The sequence below is a fragment of the Streptopelia decaocto genome, assembly GCF_964273445.1.
Source record: "Streptopelia decaocto genome assembly, chromosome: 2".
NCBI lineage: Eukaryota > Metazoa > Chordata > Aves > Columbiformes > Columbidae > Streptopelia > Streptopelia decaocto.
In genome coordinates, this window is record NC_138655.1 from 2,336,134 (window position 1) to 2,355,573 (window position 19,440).

General features: G+C 46.7%; 1 protein-coding gene across 1 annotated transcript; it reads left to right on the forward strand.

The window, feature by feature from the left end:
- The first annotated feature begins 997 nt into the window (after positions 1-997).
- Positions 998-7,166, forward strand: LOC309436855 (lymphocyte antigen 6E). The gene is made up of 3 exons (XM_082046419.1): positions 998-1,148; positions 5,110-5,229; positions 6,335-7,166. The coding sequence occupies exons 1-3, from the start codon at positions 1,097-1,099 to the stop codon at positions 6,541-6,543; spliced, it is 381 nt and encodes a 126-aa protein (XP_081902545.1). The 5' UTR covers positions 998-1,096; the 3' UTR covers positions 6,544-7,166.
- The last annotated feature ends 12,274 nt before the right edge of the window (positions 7,167-19,440 follow it).

Below are 19,440 nucleotides of genomic sequence, written 5' to 3' on the forward strand. Positions count from 1 at the left end.
CACCCTGACAAGACAGGAGCTGGAATTTCTTCTGGCAGATGCATTTGTCAGGAAATGCTGATTCTGCAGAATTAAACCCATCTGTGGCATATAGAGTTTGTCAAACCTGCCTGTTTCTTGAACTCCTCCATTCCCAGGCTTCCTTGACAGCCAGCTTCACAGGGTCCCTCCCCCCATGCCCTCCCTGCAGCTCATTTCCTAGAGGATTTGACTCTTTCTGTGGGACCTACTGAACGTGAGCCGCTACAATAAATCTTTCTGGTGGTCTATCCTATTCTCTGATGACCCATCCTGCCAAGCAGCACAGGCTGCCCTGTGCCATCCCAGTTGCTGGGCCTTTGTACCTTCAAGTTTCCCAGCCCTGTATGTCTAATCCCATTTAGGCTTTGGTAAATTGGTTCTGTGTGTACTTCAGTTTTGTGTGAGACCTGTGTATGCAGAGGGGTTATACATGAAGATGGGATGTCCTGCTTGCAGGGGGCTTGTCTTGCATGCAGGACATCCACGGGTGAAGGGAATCCTGCACACAGAGGTTTGCATGTGCATGGCATGCGTGCACACAGGGTGGTTCTGAAGGTACAGGGGCTGTGTGTGACCAGGGAATCTGTGAATGAAGATGCTCAGGAGAGGGAGGCACGAATGCAGCAGGTCCTTGTGGGTGAGGGAAGTCATGGATGCAGGCGGCTGCACTTGAAAAGGGCTGTGCACGAGTGGGGTCCGGCATGCGGGGTCCATCCTACTCCTCCCTCTTCCTTCACGGAAAGGGAGGGGAACTGAAAGGGCGATGGAAAAAGCCTTTGGGACAGGGCCAGGGGAGAGGTGGCTCTGCTCCGGCCAGGCTCTCAGCCCACTCGGCAGGTCTGGCCCTGGCAAACCGAGGCGCTACGTGGACTATCAGTTTCCCCGAAATCTGCTCTGCGGAGCGGGTAAACGAAACCAGGCGGACCCGGGAAGGGGGTGGGGGAAGGCGGCGCGGGGCGCGGGCCGGCCCGGGGGCGGGGCCGCTGGCCTTTCCCCACCCCCGGCGCCCGGCCCTATTGCCAGCCCTGCGCGCAACCAGCCGTCCTGCGCATCTCGCTGGCCGCACCGCCGCACCATGAAGGCGCTTCTGCTCGCTGTGTTGGCTGCGGTCCTGTGCGTGGAGAGAGGTAAGGGCGGGGGTGGTTTCCCCATCACCCAACCATCACCACCCAGCCACCACCTTTTCTTCCCGAGGTCCCCCAGTCCCTCCCCCCAGCCCTGGGTTTCGGATCAAACTGGGGAGGGGGGAGGTGTGCTCTGCGTCTTGCGGGGTGAGCTCTGGAAGTTGGATGTTTGCAAAGGGGAACGAGGGTTGCGAAGAGCATGGGGGTAGAGAGAGCTGAGCCCTGCCGAGGTTTGCTGGGGGGTGAGGGGGTGTCTTTCCAAGCCCTGCCTCACAGCAGTGACCCTCTTAAAGCAGGAACTTCGGGGCTTCCGTGCCTCTGTGTGTAGGTGTCCATCTCCAGCTGTGCGTGCAGATATTTCGGAGCTTTTTCCCAGTTGCAGCTCGAACAAAGACCAGGGCTGACTCCGCTCCCCCTTTGCGGTGCAGCCAGCCGGGATAACGGTGCCGAAATGGGCTGAGATGCAGCCCGAAGGGAAGGAGGGTGGAGGGGAGATGGAGCCCGGCAATGGCTGATGGAGCCAAGTCTGGGCAGAGCCACTCGTGATCCTGACTCCAGCATCCTCCGGGCCAGGCTGCGGTGGCCAACACGTGGGGTGGTGGCCCTCAAGGGACTGTACCCTGTGAAGCACACCTTGGGGTTGCCACCAAAGCTTGGGGAGAAGGTGCTTCCTGTTGCTGGGGCACTGAACTGCAAGTTTTCCAAGTCGCTGGGTCTGCAATCCTTGCCTTCCAGTCGACTCCCATTTCTGACCATCCAAACTCAACGGGGCCGTGCAAAAAAAAAAAAAAACAACCCATATTGCTTCCATATGTCGATGCTTGGAGAAGCCAAACAAAGAGCAAACAGGAGAGTTCTGGCCCCTCTGAGCCCCCAGCTCGGGAAACACGCGCCCTTCTTGTTTCCTGAGGACATGGGTGAGAAAAAACTGGTTGTTTGTTGCCCTTTCCCATGGGGTTCGGGAAACAACTGGCAATTCAAGCGTTGGGTCTCGGTCAGAGCCCAGCTGGCATGTGCTCAGTTCCAGCTGGGAGGATGGGCTGTCCAGGCCAAAACAGTAAAAAGGTTTCACTCCCCCTCCTATGCCTTCAAAAAACCTTTCAGCTTCAAAGTAAGTTGTTAGCCAGGCAGAAGGGTTTGTTCCAGGTCGCTTTATCCCCAAACACATCATGAAGTCTTTTACAGAAAAGCTTTGCCCCCCTGCTTGAAGTGCCCTGAAGATCTTGCATATGGTATATTCTTGTATATGATGTGGACCTTGTCTAAGAGCAATGGAAAAAGCACTTGGCATAGGGACCGAATGGAAGAGCTGCCGAACCAAATTGCTACTGAGCTTCAGAGTGGGCTTTTAAATGCTTTTTTTTTCCTTTCGTTTTTTCCTACATTGCTCTTTGCAAGAATGAATTCAACCTCTCATCTTGAGGAATTCCCCCAAATGATCTGCTCTGTTTTGGTAGCTCTTTGTTCCTCCGAGAAGCCAAGCAGCAAACAAATAAACACATAAATTCTTCCCCTGGAAGAATGCTGCATTTTTCTAGTTTATGAAAACGAGGCTTCCCTTTTGCATTGTTCAGTCTTGGGCACTTTTTTCTTTCCTTTTTTTGTAGCCTTGAGCTCCAACTCTTTGCTTTGTCTCCAGCTGCGTATAATAATTCTGCCACCTGTCTTCTGCCTTTTGTCTTAGACACTCAGCCTGCCTGTTCACTTAACTCTGCAGTGGGTTATTTAGTTATCATCTGTTTTGCTGGGGCAGAAAGTGGCACTAGTTATGACTCTGTATTTCCTCTCTTAAACTATGTTGAAAGACTTGCTTCTCCTGGAAAGATTTTGTCTGTATTAACGCAAGGGTTAATAGGTAGGTGTGACAAAGAAAAGCATGGGGACAGGTAGGAGATGCTGTGGTAGGAGCATAGACTTAGTCGCATGGTGGAGAATTTCATGCCTAAAGGCACTTTTATGTGCATGTACAAATATTTCTGATGTGTTTGTATCTGGAACCTTTAAAGCCTTAATGAATAGCACTGCACCACTCGACTTCTGTGGTCAGCCTAGTGCGCAAATACACATAAGGACATGTGTTCCACCATAATGTCCATGGAAAGCCTATAATCCACTTCATTCCTGCTCACAGATGGTTCCTGTGAAATAGGATGAGTCAATTTGCCCTCCTTGCTTTACCCACAGGGTGGTTGCAAAGACAAGGGTTTGGGACAGGTCACCTGAGATTTGGGAGCAAGAGAGCGCTGGGCTTCACTTTTGAGGTCCCACACTGGGTTTTGGCCAACGTGGTCAAAAATACCACCAATGGAAACAGTCTGAGGGTTCAACAAGGGACAATGTTGGCCTGTAGGCTCCATGTCTGGCTCCATCCTCCTGTCTCCTAGATCCAGAGGCAATGTCCACTGATGTATCTCTCCTTTTGACTCAGGTGGTGGCCCTGTAATCCTGGGTGCTCTGTGTAGGCTATGGTTGCTATGTTGAAATGCTCAGGTAACTTGGTTTTGTCGCAAGGGTCATTTGGAAACTGATGATCATTGGAGGATGGATGAGACAGTCCAGGAATTCTTGCTTAGGGGGTTCTGGTGTTGACCTTGTCACCAAAGCAGAATTATAGGGCTGCCTTGATGTGGCATTCAGGATCTCCCGCTAACCTGCTTTAATCCAATTCCCTGAAATGATGTTTTTGCTTTCTTTCCCTGCCTTGAAAGTCACTGCTCAGAAGTCATTTCTCAGAGCAGAATTGTTATTTTTATCTTGATTGCCCCGTAAAAAGCTTTTATTTTCCTGTATGACCTAAAGACTCCATGACAGGGACTACTGAAGTGAGCTCTCCCAGGGCTTCACCACCTTCACCTCCTTAGGATAAGCTGTTTGTGGTGGGGCTGAAAGAGGTAGGAGCAGGAATGACACTGCCTTGCACTTCCCACCCTGAATCAGCCCCATGCTCCGTTTTGCATTCCATAAATTCAGAAGAGAAAGGCAGTGCCTCATGTAAGGGCTTGCCCATCCGAGCGCTCAAAAATCGGAGCCCTTGGAGCATCGGGAGCAGACCTGATCTGTCTGCCTATGTAGGTCAACAATTGCAGTGTGGATGTGATGTTCTTTCATGTAAAATACAGAGAAGATCATCCGTCCACTGTAAATTGTGTATGTCCCTGCTGAGTCACCGGTCCAGGCTGTTTCTGCAACTGTTGCCCGCCACTGAATGCTGTTTTCCAATCTTTTGTGCTTCTTGGGTAGATCTAAAGGATGAGGAGTGGGAGCCAGCTGGGGTGGTCCATCCTGCTTGTGTAGGATAAACCATTTTAGGGGACCTGCAGTGGAGGAAGGCATGCTTTTTTTCGCTTTTCCTCAAATTAAAAAGCTTGGTTTAATGTGCTACCTTCATAATTCTATGACTCCCTAGGTAGTGGGACAGTGCATGTCCTTGCAGGTCTTGGTGCAATGCTGGGCTTGGTCTAGCTGAGAAGGCATTTCCACTATGTGTGCCAGATCAAGCGTAGCCTAAGCTTTGTGCCCTGCTACCAAAGGCAGGTCACGGAAATACTCCAGGCCACACCTGGAGCATTTTCCATCAGTGTTCGTGGTAGCTGAGCTGAATAAGCCCAAATATCAGGCTACAGGTTGCAGGCTCGAACTTGTCTCCGTTGCTTGGTTTCAAGTTGTCAACTGTATCTTGAACCCCCTCGTGGTGCAAACAGGAGCTTGCCATAAAGTACCAGCCTGACCTGTGGTTGTGTTGAGGCTTTAGCTGACAGTTGATGCTGCCAAGAGCTTGAAATATATGTTTGAACCCTTCACTTGGCCATTTTTTTGGGGAGAATACCTATTGCGGATTGATACAGCCAAATTAGCAAGGGTGGCTGTGGCCAGATGCAGCGGGTGCCGTGTGTCAGAGGTGGGGACCACCAATCAAGGAGGTGTTCCCACCAACCCATAACTGAGGTGTATCCTTCCCTTGCAGCCCACACGCTCGTCTGCTTTTCATGCAAGGATGCCTCCACCAACTGGGCCTGCCTGACGCCTGTCCAATGCGGGGAAAATGACAACCACTGTGTGACAACGTACGTCGGAGTGGGATTTGGTGAGTGGTGACAGGACCTTCTCCTGCCCCTCTTGGCTGCTCTCCTGGGCCACTCGCTGATCTGCTGAAAGCCTTTGCTTCCTTTGGCTGGAAAAAAGGGGAAAGTTCTGCTTAGCAGCTGAGTGTCAGTCCATCCCAAGGGAATTTTTACGAGGGACGTGCTGCCGGATGGAGTCACGTTAAAGCCCACGTGCCTGCACTGGTGGCAAGAGTACGAGGGGAATTTCAGGGTGTGGAGGTTGCTGAAGAATAAGTGAAAGGGTGGAGGATGCTCCAAGCTTCCTCTGGAGGAAGCTTCCGGGTTGCCCTTCCTGTGTTCAGGTTGCTCATCCCTCAGTCCCATCCTCTCTTTGGATGAAGTGGGATTACCAGGAAGGGAGATTTGCACATTTTCCTCCCTAAGGAGGTGGCTCTGTCCTTCCTGGACACTGTTCCTAGGGAAGAAGGCTGCTCTGGCAGGTCTGGCACCGTTGCAGAGACCAGAGCCCAACCTGGACTGCGTTGCTCTCCCTTGCACGTGGGAGGGGTGTTGCATGCCCGAGCTGCACAGTCTGCAACGTGGGCGAGTCGTGCATGCACAAACGGAGGCTGGGAGCTTTTACAAGCCTGTTGTCTTAGTGCAGTGCTAATGGTTTCCTATTTCCTGCTGCTAAATGTGTGCTGTGCCTCTCTCTCAGCTGATGCTCGAAACGCAGCCTTCGCTCGTGAGTGCCTCCCCTGGTGCTCTGTACGCCCTGTGCTCCCCGTCTCGCTCTAGGAGTCCCAGGGTCATGCTCGAGTGAGATTTTTGAGATATTTCAGTGGAGCCGTAGTGGCCAGACTTTGGCCGACAGCCTGGAAGGGGTGTCCCTGGGGTGTTGCACGGTCTCTAAGGGCCATGTGGGAGGTTATCATGGGTGTTCCTTGAAATGTGTGGGCTGGCTGAGATTACTGCTGTAGCCTGACGCCGAGAAGCACTTCATCCTCTCTGTGCCACCTGTGATGCTTCGGCTATTTCAGTACTGTTATTTCCTTTGTGAAACGGGTGATCAGAAAGCCGAGAAACATTCTAACCCCGTCTTCTTTTGCTTTTCTTCCTTTCCCACCCCCCTTAACCTAAATTCAGGCAGCAAATCTGGCCAGTCCATCTCCAAAGGATGCTCTCCCATTTGCCCCAGCGCCGGGATTAACATCGGCATAGCGGCTGCCTCCGTTTACTGCTGCGACTCCTTCCTCTGCAACATCAGCGGTTCCAGCAGCGTGAAAGCCAGCTACACCGTCCTGGCCTTGGGTGTCCTCGTTAGCTTCATCTACGTCCTCAGGGCTCGCGAGTGATGGGGCTGGCTGAGGAAGACCCACCTTTCACGGGCCGTCGCAGGTCTGATTAGCCAATATCTTCTCTGTTGCTGTCTGCAAGGAGATCTTCTACTTCTCAGCAGGCTTCCAAGGTGGTTATTTCCCAGACTTTATGCTCTTCCAGCATCGGAGACCTGGGTGGTTTGGCCAAGCTGTTTTCCTCCTTCTGTGGACATACCCCACTGCACCTTCACACCTCCTTGGCAAAGGTGGATCATTTTGGAAGGGTTTCTGCTTTTATACCTAATACTTCCCTCTCTCGTTTCTAAAGTTGGTTAAAACAAGGCTGGGACTTTCCAAGAACCAATTAATTAACTCGAGATACCACCCGGTCAAGCGTTCAGACGTTCCTTTCTCTCACCACCATGGAGGTGCCCAGCACTGGCGTGTTTTGGCACATGGGTGTTCCAGGCACCGGGAATGCATGACCCGAAGGGAGACACATTCCCAGCCCCTTGCAGCTGCAGTCTCTTTTTATAAAGTAGTTTCGTTTCTTCTGATCCTGGGCTGACTTTTTCTGGAAAACAAATGACGCGTACCTTGTCCTTCCAAGATCTGTAAGTGCCCGACCTCTGAATAAACATGCTCCTGTTGTTACCTGAGATGGGAAGTGTGCTGTTTGTGTTTTCTTGCTCCAGACAGAGAGATTAGAAAAGCTCTTAGAAGAAACTCAAATATTATGCTCAGCACGAGGGCTTGTTACCCTCTCAAGCGGCTTTTGAGTGCTCCATATCAACATTCTTTCTGGTTCACCTCTGAGCAGCAAGTCCATCTTCTCCTTGTCCTTTCTGATAAACACCCCTGGGCCAGTTTGTTTCACCTCTCTTGGGAATCGCCTTTTCTGGGTGCATTTTAGTGAAAAATGCCAGTTATTGGGGTCTGAGTCAACCCCATTGCTCCTAATGGGCCAAGCGCACTGGGAACAAGATCTCTAAAAATTAGTCTGCATGTTACAAAGACCTTGATTTCCCCACTTTGGACTTGTGATGGTGATAGACAATAACATGAATACCCAAATGATCCAGGGCAACAGGTCTGTTCACAAAATGTAGTGAAGTCAGAGGCAAAGATATCAATACTCAGATCTTTAAGTTCAATCTGCAATCACTGGCTGATGGTGCATGTGGACTGCAGAAGGTGACTTCAACACCAAACCTGCCACTCCTGCTGTTCCTCAGATTCCAGGATCTTCCCAGGTCTTTCACCCGCGTTGCTCCTGGAAGTTCTCTGCTGTCCCATGGGAGATGTGTCCTCCTACCATCTCTGCGTTGTGTTGGTTTCCTACCTATGGACCTGCTAGACACAAAACAAGCCAAAATTGAGCCTTAAACTGTCAGGTGAAAAAATGCTGTTACTTCCTCTGATTGATCAAAGGTGCACTGGCTTTTTTTCCTCTTTAACAACAGAAATCAGGAGTAGCCTTGGCACTCTTTAGCCATGCCCTCCTTGTCTCCTTTGTACATGGTTCTCTTATTTTGTATCAAAAAACAAAACAAAATCCTCTCAAGCTGCACATGGTTTGATTATACCTCTGTCCCCACTTAAATGAGTGATAAACAGCTTCTTTTGAAAGATGTGTGCAGATGTACAGAAATATTTGCAACAAAAGGAGTTGCATGTTTTTTTCCTCCTTCTTATCCCCATCTTTTAATTAAAATGACACAGATGCTAATGACAGCTTTTACAACAGGAGGGACCGTGACATGACCTGCAATTAGGTGATGAGTTTGGTAAGAATGCATCGCTTGTCTCGTTGTTCCTCAGATGTGCCTTCCTCTGGTTAATGCATCCTCCCTTTCCTGCTGGGACCACGGCAAACCTCTGCTATGCACATAGAGCACAGGGAAAATTGAGGAAAAATTATGAGAGATGGGGTAAATATTTCCTGTGCCTGAGCCTTCCTTCCAAGAGGGTTAGAGACCTTGTTCGAAGGGTTGATTTGTTCCTCACCACTTGCTGTGAGTAGTGAGACCAAGGCAGCACCCAGAGTGTTCTACCTTGCAAGTAATGGGGCTGTGAGTCTTTTTTAGCCACCTGGTAAAGATACCTTGATTTTGGACTCAATTACCTTCACAACATCTCTGCTGTGAGCAAAGAACTAAACTTATAAGCCATCAGCATAGCTGTGTCCTGATGCCTGCTCATGCTTTTGCAAGGGTCTTGAGGATGCTACAATGGACAGCCCCATGGGCTAAAAAGCTACGAGCAGGGTTATGAGACCTGGCTGCCTCCTCCAATCATAGAATCATAGAATAGTTTGGGTTGTAAGGGACCTTCAAAGGTCATCTAGTCCAACCCCTGCCATGAGCAGGGACATCTTCACCCAGAGACCCGTCCAGCCTGGTCTGGGATGTCTCCAGGGATGGGGCATCCACCACCTCTCTGGGAAACCTGGGCCAGTGTTTCACCATCCTCATAAAAAATTTCTTCCTTGTATCTAGCCCGAATCTCCCCTCTTTTAATTTAAAACCATCACCCCTTGTCCTGTTGCAACAGGCCCTGCTAAAAAGTCTGTCACCATCTTTCTTATCAGCCCCTTTTAAGCACTGAAAGGCCACAATAAGGTCTCCCTGGAGCCTTCTCCAGGCTGAATACCCCAACCCTCTCAGCCTGTCCTCCCAGCAGAGCTGTTCCAGCCTCAGATCATTTCTGTGGCTCCCTTGGCCCTTCTCCAGCAGGTTCAAGTGTGTCCTGTGCTGAGGACCCAGAGCTGGACCAGCACTGCAGGGGGGTCTCACCAGAGCAGAGCAGAGGGGCAGAATCACCTCCCTCCATATGCTGGTCATGCTCCTTTTGATGCTTTGGCCTTCTGGACCATCTCCTTCCTATCTTAACTTCTCAGAGTTTGCTCATACCAAGTACTTAGTTATGCAAGGGAACAAGGGCTGATGGGAAGAGCATTCAGCAGGCTACTTACCCTATACAAATAGCAAGTTATATTAATGGTATTGCCAGGGGACGTATCTGAAGGTCAGTTTGCACATGCTCTCGAGCCTATAGATGAGGAATAGATTACATATGCAGATCTTTTTCTTTTCCTCTTCACTCTCTTTTTGTCTTTCTCTCCTACTCGTGGGCTATATTCTTGTACGCTTAGGATATGGTAGAAGAGATATTTGCAGTTTTTCCTTTTGAACACATGTGGCAAAGATTTCTTTGATAGATATATGTATATTTGAGAGAGAGGGAGGGTATGACAGCTTGTCAAATGCAAGAGATGTTATTCAACAGTTTAATCCCAAGCATGATATGATCAGTTCTGCCAACTCTCACAATTTCTGGTCCTACTATACATCTTTTTTTTAATTCCCAAGACCCCAGCACCAGAAATTATGAGAACCTCAGCTACTGTAAAGCCCAGGAGTGAAAGGCCTGAAAATGTGCAGCTACAATAATTAAAAACATAAATAATAATGGGAAAATAAATAACAAGAACCCAGCATTTATAGAGCATTAAAACTAGTGGCTCATTAAACCCAACATGTGATTTGGAACTTGAGGGCCATGGTGGGACAGCCCTTAAGTGCTTTGAATGTGTTTACTTGGACTGTGGAGGTAGAGATCGAAATCTCAGCAGAAAATTCAGTTCTTCATCTTTTCTGACAAGACAAGAGGTTACGAGGGGGGGCAGATTTGCTCCATACAAGCATAAAATATCCCCAACAGTTCTCACTGGAAAATGAGAAGAGCTTAAGTCAGAACCTGCCCATTTTGGAGCATGCTAATGAGAAAGTGGTGTCTGTGCTTCCACCCTGGAAATTGCTGTATTTCAGTGGCAGCTGCTGCCATCTACCACTATGCCAATGTCGCAAGGGTTCTTATTTTTGTGTATAGTCCATACAAAGCTTACTGCGACACCAGCCCTTTCCACTCAGGTTCGCTGTTTGCTGGAGGATTTAAAAATGAACAAAGTTCTTCCAACTGTTTTTGAGATTTTTTTTTTTTGCAAAAGGTGTTTTGGAAAACACAAACCTGATGTGACTTTGTTGCACAAACAGCCAGAACAAATAAGGCCAGTTGCTTAATGATTACTCAAATGATCCACCTCATTACTCAAAAAATGTCCTTGCTTGGTGTTAAGTTACTCAAGTTACAGATTATTTGAGGTTATTTGCCTCCCAGGGACCCTATTTGCCATGAAGGAGGCTGTAGTCCCATCACACTTGCGGGAAGCTTGGTAGCTCTGGTCCAGGTCGCTATTTGTCCATGCTGGAGTGAGATATAAGCATCGATGCTCTTCTGTCTCTGGAAAAGCAGATGTGGTGCACATCTGGATGCTTGGAGGTTTAGAGCCCTATCACAAGCCTATTACTCCTGTGATCCCAATGCTTTTGCACTTTGAAGTTGGGCTGTGCTATCACTGTCATCCTTGGTGGCGAGGTGTTCCGGGTCTCAGCTGTTAGGGGTGAAGATGGCTCTGAATCCTTCCTTGATCCCAGAGGAGTTATTTCGCCCCTGGAAAGCTTCTGTCTGAGGCTATAGAACTGGAATGGGGATAGACACACCCCATTTTGCATTTTGGGAGCGCCCATGGTGCCCATGGAAGCGAAGTCCTGGGTCGGTCCTGCCATCTACTGGCTTTTGACAGATTTGGTAGAGACACTTTGAAGCCCAGATCTCACAAGTCAAGGAGGAACCATCAACCCGTGGAATCAGGAGTAGGGAGCCAAGGGCGAGTTATCTTTAACCAGATAATTGCATGCAAAGCAGGGAATCAGAAACCTTAGAGACAGATTGAATGTTTTAATTTGTCCACCTTTGCTCTGATAGTGTAAACTGAGAAATTAAAGGCTTAACAGGCTTCCCAGGTCCAATGCTTTCCGAGGGAACACTTTTTCCAGCTCAAAATCTGCCATTTCATCAACACTGAAACTCTTAATGAAAATATAATGAGGCAAATAAATTTTTGCAGAAAAAATATTGACACATTTTATTTCAGCTTTGTTGGGTGATTTCGCTTCACTGCGATGGTTACACTCAAATGTTGATTTTACTAATACATATATGTGAGATTTGTAATTGTGTAATACCTTTATTGTAACAGAATAAGCAAAATAAAGTAAAATAGATTCCTTTAAAAATATTAACATAAGTGTAGTGTATGTTACATATCATTTCTTATACTCTAATAAAAATATATAGAATTAATAAAAAGGTGCACTTGGAACAAAATTTTTTGATGGTTCTGCAGATATTACAGATATTACCTCTTGCTTTGTGTGAAAAGAAAGTCCTTGGGTTGGATTCAAAGCCCAGAGCTGAGGCTTGCAGGCTGGTCAAAAGGACAGACATGAGGCTGAGCCTGTAGAATATAGGGACACATAAATCCATAGATGCCACCTCAAGGCCACTGGAGTCTCTTCCTGGTGATGGATAAAGAACAGGGATTGTCTTTGCCTTCAATAGTCGTGCTCATAAATATCATTGACTTGCCCATGACCCTACTGGGAATGGAGGTGGGATTTGTTCTGTGAGCCTGCTCTTTTTTTTTCGTTGGAGATGGTGGCTATTTTGGGCACATAATGGTCCCTGTGTGGGTGTCTCTGGGCAGCTGCTCCTATTCCTGAGCTCTCCAAGGCTTCAGAGGCTGCTCTGGCGTCTCTAAAATGAACACATGGACACACAGACACATGGACATGGGGCTGGTTGCTCTGGAGATTGCCCCCTGCTTTCCTGAACTCATGCTGCTGTGCAAAGATGTTTTATTCTATTTTTTTTTTTTATAAGCTTTATTATTTTTTTGGGAGCCCACTTGGATACCATGGGAGAAGGGCATCATGTTCTCTGGAGAATGTAAGATAAATGCAGAATAATAACGATGGGCTCTCAGGAGATTCTCAGAAGCAACCACAGGCTGTTTGAAACAAAGACATAAAAGTATATTTCTTTTTCTCTAGATAACCCCAGCCTGGACTATCTCCTTCCTGGGAAAGGATCTTCAGCCCCTGCTCTCCCTCCTTGCAATCCAAATTTTGCAGCCTTCCTTACAAGTGTTTTTGGAGATGGGAGGGCACCAGTGGTGATGGGGAGTATTCTGGGAACTGGAGGGCATTGCACAGCATGTGGTGACATAAGAAACTTGTCCCCGGGAGGCGACACATCCCTCCTGCTTGGCATCCCCACCGTTTCTTCAAGAATTGCCACCCATGTCTCTGCTCCTACTGCTCCGTGGGGACCTCTCTATCTCTAGACAGGCCCAGGATGGGCTGTCCCACATTTCAGGTGTTCAGAAAGTTCAGGGAAATTGTGCCTTCTGTCCAAATCAAAAAGGAGACGCTGTTAATGTTTTGACACAGAGGTAACAGAGCTGCTTCATTCATTATGGTCTGTATTTCCAGGTGAGCCTCGTTAGGGGATGCAGTGATACCAAATGCCTGAAAGTATTTCTGGAAACTAAGCAACGTGGGCTGTTGCCAGTGTTTTGGTTGGCTCTGCAGGTGTTTCTCACTGGCATTCCAAGGTTGTGATGATTATCTTGGGGTATGAGACACCACGTGCCAGCAAATAGGTCTGAAAGCAGGAGAATTTCTGCATCTGCATCCCTGCCCTTTTCTGTCTCTCTGGACATATCTCCTCTCTAGCTGTGGCAAACACAGGTTTTAGAAGAAGGAATAAGTCTGGGGCTGCAGGAGAGCCTCCAGAAAATGAGTTCCTTTCCCATTTTTTGAGGTGAAGGAGTAAAGAAAAGCATGTAGGTAGATAGTTTGCAAGTGAAAATGTGAGTGGTGCTGAAGGAAGAAAAAAAACTAGACTGAATCAAGAGCTCCACCTTCCTGTCAGTGCTAAATCTCTCCACTTTCTTTCCCCTCTGTTCCTTTTCTCCCCAGTTCTGCGTATTGAGGTCCGCATGAGAAGCCATAGGGAGCAAGTGGGAAGATGGCACCTCCAGGCCACAATGTTGACCTGGGCAGGAACCGAAATGGGAGGAGGCTGGAAAGATGGGAGGTGCTTTGTGTGGCTTTGGGAACACGTTCCTGCTTATAATCTCCTGAGAAAAAGAGTTTTAAAACAATGCACAATATACTTTGGTCTCCTTGGGTTTGGTGATCTGACCCTTCCTGTGACATCCAAACTACCATTAAGTTAATAACTCCTGTGTACAAAGAGTTAAACTAATGTGACTAAAATTTAACACATACAGCATCAAACCCATGGGGGAAGAGGTGTGAATAGTGTGCCTTGTTCTCCTTCTCCATGCCGATTAACACAAACGACGACTGGGTGTGTTGTGTTTCATACAGATTCTTGTCATGCCCGTGTCACCAAGAATGATGTCACGTTGTTGTCCCTGAACACCAGGTGCTCCTGGCTCTGATTCTGTCTTATTGTTAAAATTGAGGGATGTGGTGACCCATTCTCGGATTAGAGTCTGAGTTTCATATGAGGTTCCCTTCCTGAGCCCAGACCAGTTAAACCTGCTGGTTTAAGGAATGGCACCCATTTGTTATTATAGAATCATAGAATAGTTTGGGTTGGAAAGGAACTTTAAAGGTCATCTAGTCCAACCCCCCTGCCATGAGCAAATTATTAGAGGAAAGATGACAAAAACCAAACACAAGAATAGATGTGGGATGGTGGCACCTTGTATGTGACAGCTTTGCATGCAGTACTCAGGTTCTTTATAAGGGCAAGATGTATCTACTCACATTGGAGTTTAACTTATGGTTTGTACAAAGCAATTTAGATAGACTGACTTGAGTTTCTCCCTTTTATTTTTAATTTTCACATGGATGTTTCTCATCCTAAATCTGGTTGGAACCAAATGAATATGAAAACTGAATAATGGAACAATGAAAATTGAAAAATACAAAAATAATCCTAAAAATACCTCCCTCCCTTCCTTGGGAAATGAGCTGAGATCAGAAATTTGCATTTTCTTCTCTTGTCGGAAGGTGGCAGTGGCAGGCCCCAGATCTGCCAGTGCAGTCTCAGTAGGATGTCCTGGGACATGTTGACATACCAGGACAACATGCCTATTTGCTAAGGGACATGATGGGCAGACAACTTGGGGACATGCTCCTGCCAGTCCTCAGCCAAAGACACGTGGATCTTTCCAGCTTCAATGCCAAGCACTGAAGTATTAGATGGAGATGAAAAAGGCCTGGAGGCAAAGCTGCTTCTTTTCATTCAGGACATTTACTGTTTTATATGTGTTGTCCTTGTTCTTCCCTTCAGGCCAATGAGAAGTGACTCAGATAGGGAAGTATCCCTTGTTCATCAGATGAAGGAACATAGGGGATAATTAAAACAGGTGACACCAAAACTGAGCAAGGACATGGATGATTGAGTGCACCCTTAGCGAGTTTGCTGATGTCACCAAGCTGTGTGGTGTGATTGACACGCTGGAGGGATGGATGCCATCCAGAGGGACCTTGGCAGGCTTGAGATGTGGGCCTATGTGAACCTCATGAAGTTCAACAAGGCCAAGTGCAAGGTACTGCACATGGGTCAGGGCAATCTCAAGCAGAAATACAGGCTGGGCAGAGAATGCATTGTGAGCAGCCCTGAGGAGAAGGACTTGGGGTTGTTGGTTGATGAGAAGCTCAACATGACCTGGCAATCTGCACTTACAGCCCAGAAAGCCAACAGTGTCCTGGGATCTGTCAAAAGAAGTGTGACCAGCAGGTCAAGGGAGGATTCTCCCCATCTACTCTACTCATGTGAGACCCTACCTGAAGCTCTGTGTCCAGCTCTGGGACCCCTAACATAAGAAAGACATGGACCTGTTGGAGTAAGTCCAAAGGAGGCCACTAAGATGATCAGAGGGGTAGAACACCTCTCCTATGAGGGCAGGCTGAGAAAGTTGGGGTTGTTCAGCCTGGAAGACCTTATAGCAGCCTTTCAGTACCTAAAGGGGACATACAAGAAAACTGGGGAGCGACTTTTTGCAAGGGCATGCAGTGCTAGGAGAAGAGATAATAGCTTTAAACTGAGAGTGGATTCAGATTAGATATAAGGAAAAAATTATTCACCACGAGGGTGGTGAAACGCTGGAAGAGGTTGCCGAGAGAAGCTGTGGATGCTCTGTCACTGGAAGTGTTCAAGGCCAGGTTGGATGGGGCTTTGAGCAACCTGGTCTAGAGGTAGGTATCCCTGACCATTGCAGGAGAACTGGAACAAATGATCTTTAAGGTCCCTCCCAACTCAAACCACTGTATGATTCATAGGATTCTATGAAGTACTTTATGTTCCTCCATCATTAATAATACCTTGGGAAGCTGGATGGAGTGAATAATCTTGAAACAAGTGATTACTGCCCCAGTCTGTCAGGGTTGATGGGAAGGAAAAAGATACCAGCTTGAAAACAAAAAGAAAAAAAACAAAACAAAACAAAAAATTTAATAGGGAAGGAAGACATATTCCCAGTAGTCATAAATATATGATCAACCCTTTTTATGCACATTATGAACACAGAGGAAGGGCACGTTTTAGTAGTCAGTAACTCCCGTAAGATTCTCCCATAGGATCACTGTATCCGTGTGCTGGCCACTGGCCAGGCAAGTGATGAATATGAAGGTCCCACCGAGAAAGAGTTAAGTGCTACACAGAGGTTAGTCTAGATAACAACCTGGAGATAAGAGGTGCCTGCATTGAATTCAACAGGGAAGAAAAAAAACAGGTTGGAAAAAAAAAGGTGAATCATTAAATACAGGGAATAGGACTCCTTATAAAAATAAATTATCTTGTCCCCTACCTTCCTGTCATGGTGAATATACAAAGCATCACTAGTTCTCAGGCACAACACATGCCTGGGGCAGATGGAATAGCTATAGCGCAGTCTGGTGGGAATATAGGAAGAGCAGCAGAGATAAAGAAACCCTTTGTACTTGTCGTCTGGTCTGATCTGTCTGCCCCAGGTCCTGCACTAACCAGCATCCCTCATGTCCCAGTCCAATACCAAGGTGGAAACCAGTGTAGAGAGATCTGCCAAGCTTTCTGTACCCACCTACAGCTCCGATCTCTAGCAGACTGACCTACTACCAGGTGTGAAAGTCACAACTTTTTGCTCAGAAGGAGTGTTTTGAGTCTACGACTTGTCAGATTGAGGGGACTCATGTCCTTTCCCCAAGGGTACCTTCCAACAACTTGGTTCCAAGAATCACCCAACTTTCACATGCTCAGTAGGGTTGAGGGAGGGATGATATGTCTTGCAAAGATGTGTATAATGGACACATGCTGGATATTGGCCACACGTAGCAGGGAACTGTAGTAAAATCGATCAGTAAGAATCAGGCTGCTAATGAGTGATGCCTGTGTGGAAATGGCTCTAAAAGAGCTGCAGGGTTGGATTCCTGACACATTATTCATAGGGATAGGCGAGATTCAGGCTTGGCACTGTTTATTTTTCACTTTGCTTTCCCAGGTTTCTCTTTAACTTCTAAGGACATTCCTCATCTGTGGAGGAAATGTAGGAGGGCAAAGATACCTGTTTAATTCCTCCCTTTTCAGTGCAAAGTAGCTCTCATCTCTGGAGAATTGTGGGTTCTAGACAGTTAATAGGGAACATGATGCGTCAGAGATGAAGTTCGTGGTAATTTAATCTCTGGCACACTGCACAACAGCAGATTTACTGGTTAGACTAACCCACCCTTGCTGCTGGCTTCCTTAAGCGATTTCCATAATTGACACTGTTTTGAAGCTACTAGGAGAAAACTGTGAATTATTTAAACAAATCTCCTCTTTAGCCTTTCCAATACATAGTTTATACTGTAGTTATGGTCAACCCTATAACATAAACCAACTTAATATCTAGCATGGGGAAACCGAGTTTAATTTTCCAAGGTTGACTAGCAAATAATTGACAGAACTTACAGTAAACCTCCAAGTATGTGGTTTTCAGGCCAGTGCTCACTCTTATTTCTTCTAGTAGCTCATGAACTGCCTATCAGGATTGCACAAAAATAGCAGAACATTGATGAAAAAGAAGCATTAACCAGTGGTTAAACCATACGGAATATTTCTGCAGTAACTACTACCTTGCTGCATGAGCCTAATTAATCTCTCTGCATCTCAGCTTCCTTATACATATTGAGATAATATTTACTCATCTTACAGGAGTGGTTTTGGGTTTAACCTACTTGTAGGTGTACAGCAGAAGCTTAGCACTAGTGTTATGACATTGTCATGTCAACACCTCTCCACATTTACCTTTGAATCTAATTGTAGCTTTTGCTCATACATCTGTTTGCTCTGGAAAGCTGTGGGATTCCTGGAAGATATAGAAAGAGCTGATTAGAATCAAGAAAATGGAGAGTTTAAAATGATCAAGCCAAGAAGGCTCTCAGTTGTAACATGTGCCTGCACTTCTCTAAGCACACGTGCAGCCCGTGCTCCCTGAAAATGCCCTGGAAGTGGATGGAGATATCTTAGGAATTCCCAGTGTGACTTTCTCAGTCTGGTTATTAGGCAGCGTGAGCAAGTCTGTTGGGAGGTTTTGGGATTTGGAGACTATTTGCAGTGTGGATGCAACTGTTGCATGACTGCTCATCTCAGGTGAGGATGCTTCCACCCAGAAACTGTCTCATCTGGCCAGGTGGGCAGCAGAAGTGTTTGGCATGGCTTTCTCAGGCTGGAAGTGAAAATTCAGCTGAAATTTATTGATGATAACAAACCCCTCTGAAACACAGAAGATTCTTGTACTAGTTTGCCTTTGACCACATACTCCAGAAAATATATATATATATTTTTTTCAAATCCATCTTGTGGGTTGTTGAGGCAGATTTATACAGGTTGTGTCTTTTTTTTCCCCCTGTAGTTAATGGAAAACTCCCAACAAAACAGGCCCTAATTACCCACAAAAGAAGAAAAGGAGTTCAACAAAAGGCTGTTTGGATGTTGCTATTAATTCTTGTGGTCTCTTTGGTGACTTGCCAACACTGCAAGGCAATTGCTTAGGGTGTGCATAAAAGAGGAAACATTTCAGGCAATGCTTAAAGACTCAGACAAGATCAGCTGGAACTATAAACAAGTGAAGTATGTTGTCACCCCCCCACAAACAACCCTTCAGACTCAAGGGGGGCACAAGATTTAAGCAGGGTGCTGACGTATATTCTTCCATCCAAAATCTTATAATGTAATGAAGATCACATTTCAGATGTACATGTGAAACCAATCATCTAGCACACATTGTTTGAGGCCACTTAATACCAGAAACTAGAAACCACACCCCTTTCCAAGTTCTGTTTTGTTTTTCCTAAGAACAAACTGATATGATCGATCAGAGTATTTCCCCATTCTTAGTAGGATTATGAATTTCTGCTGAACATGAGCAATGCCAAACCAAGAATGTAGGAAAAGCCTTTCCCTAGATAATTTTGTGCTGGAAATAACTGCTAAATTTTCATAATCAATGTAATGATTGTATTATGGAGGCCACGTGAAAATAATGAGTCTGAATTCCTGAGGGTGTAGATCACCCAGAATTGTTTGTAAATGAGGCAGGGCTTGCTAAAATGATGACACTGTCACTGGAGAGATAAGGACTGGATTGTTTATCTGGGAATAACAGAAGACCTTTCAACATTTCAAGTATTCAGTGATACTAACCCTGAATAAAGTTCCTCCAACAGTGTGACAGATATTAAAGGTGGTGGGAATATCTCCAAGAACATCTTTATTTAAGTCTTCCCTCCTTTCTTATTAAAATTGTGTGTTGGGTGGGCACCTGGCATCACCACATAAAGGCTCTTCCTTATCAGTTTTTGCAATTCCACTATCAAACTTGCCCATCAGACATTGTGGGAGGATTTCCAAGCACAGGGCTGGCCTAAGGCACAGGAAAAGCAGTCAGACGCCTGGGGCAGCAGGGTTGGGGATGAGAAAGCCAAGATGTTTGGCAAGCAAAGAAGTCATGGGCTTGCCAAACACTTGGAAAGG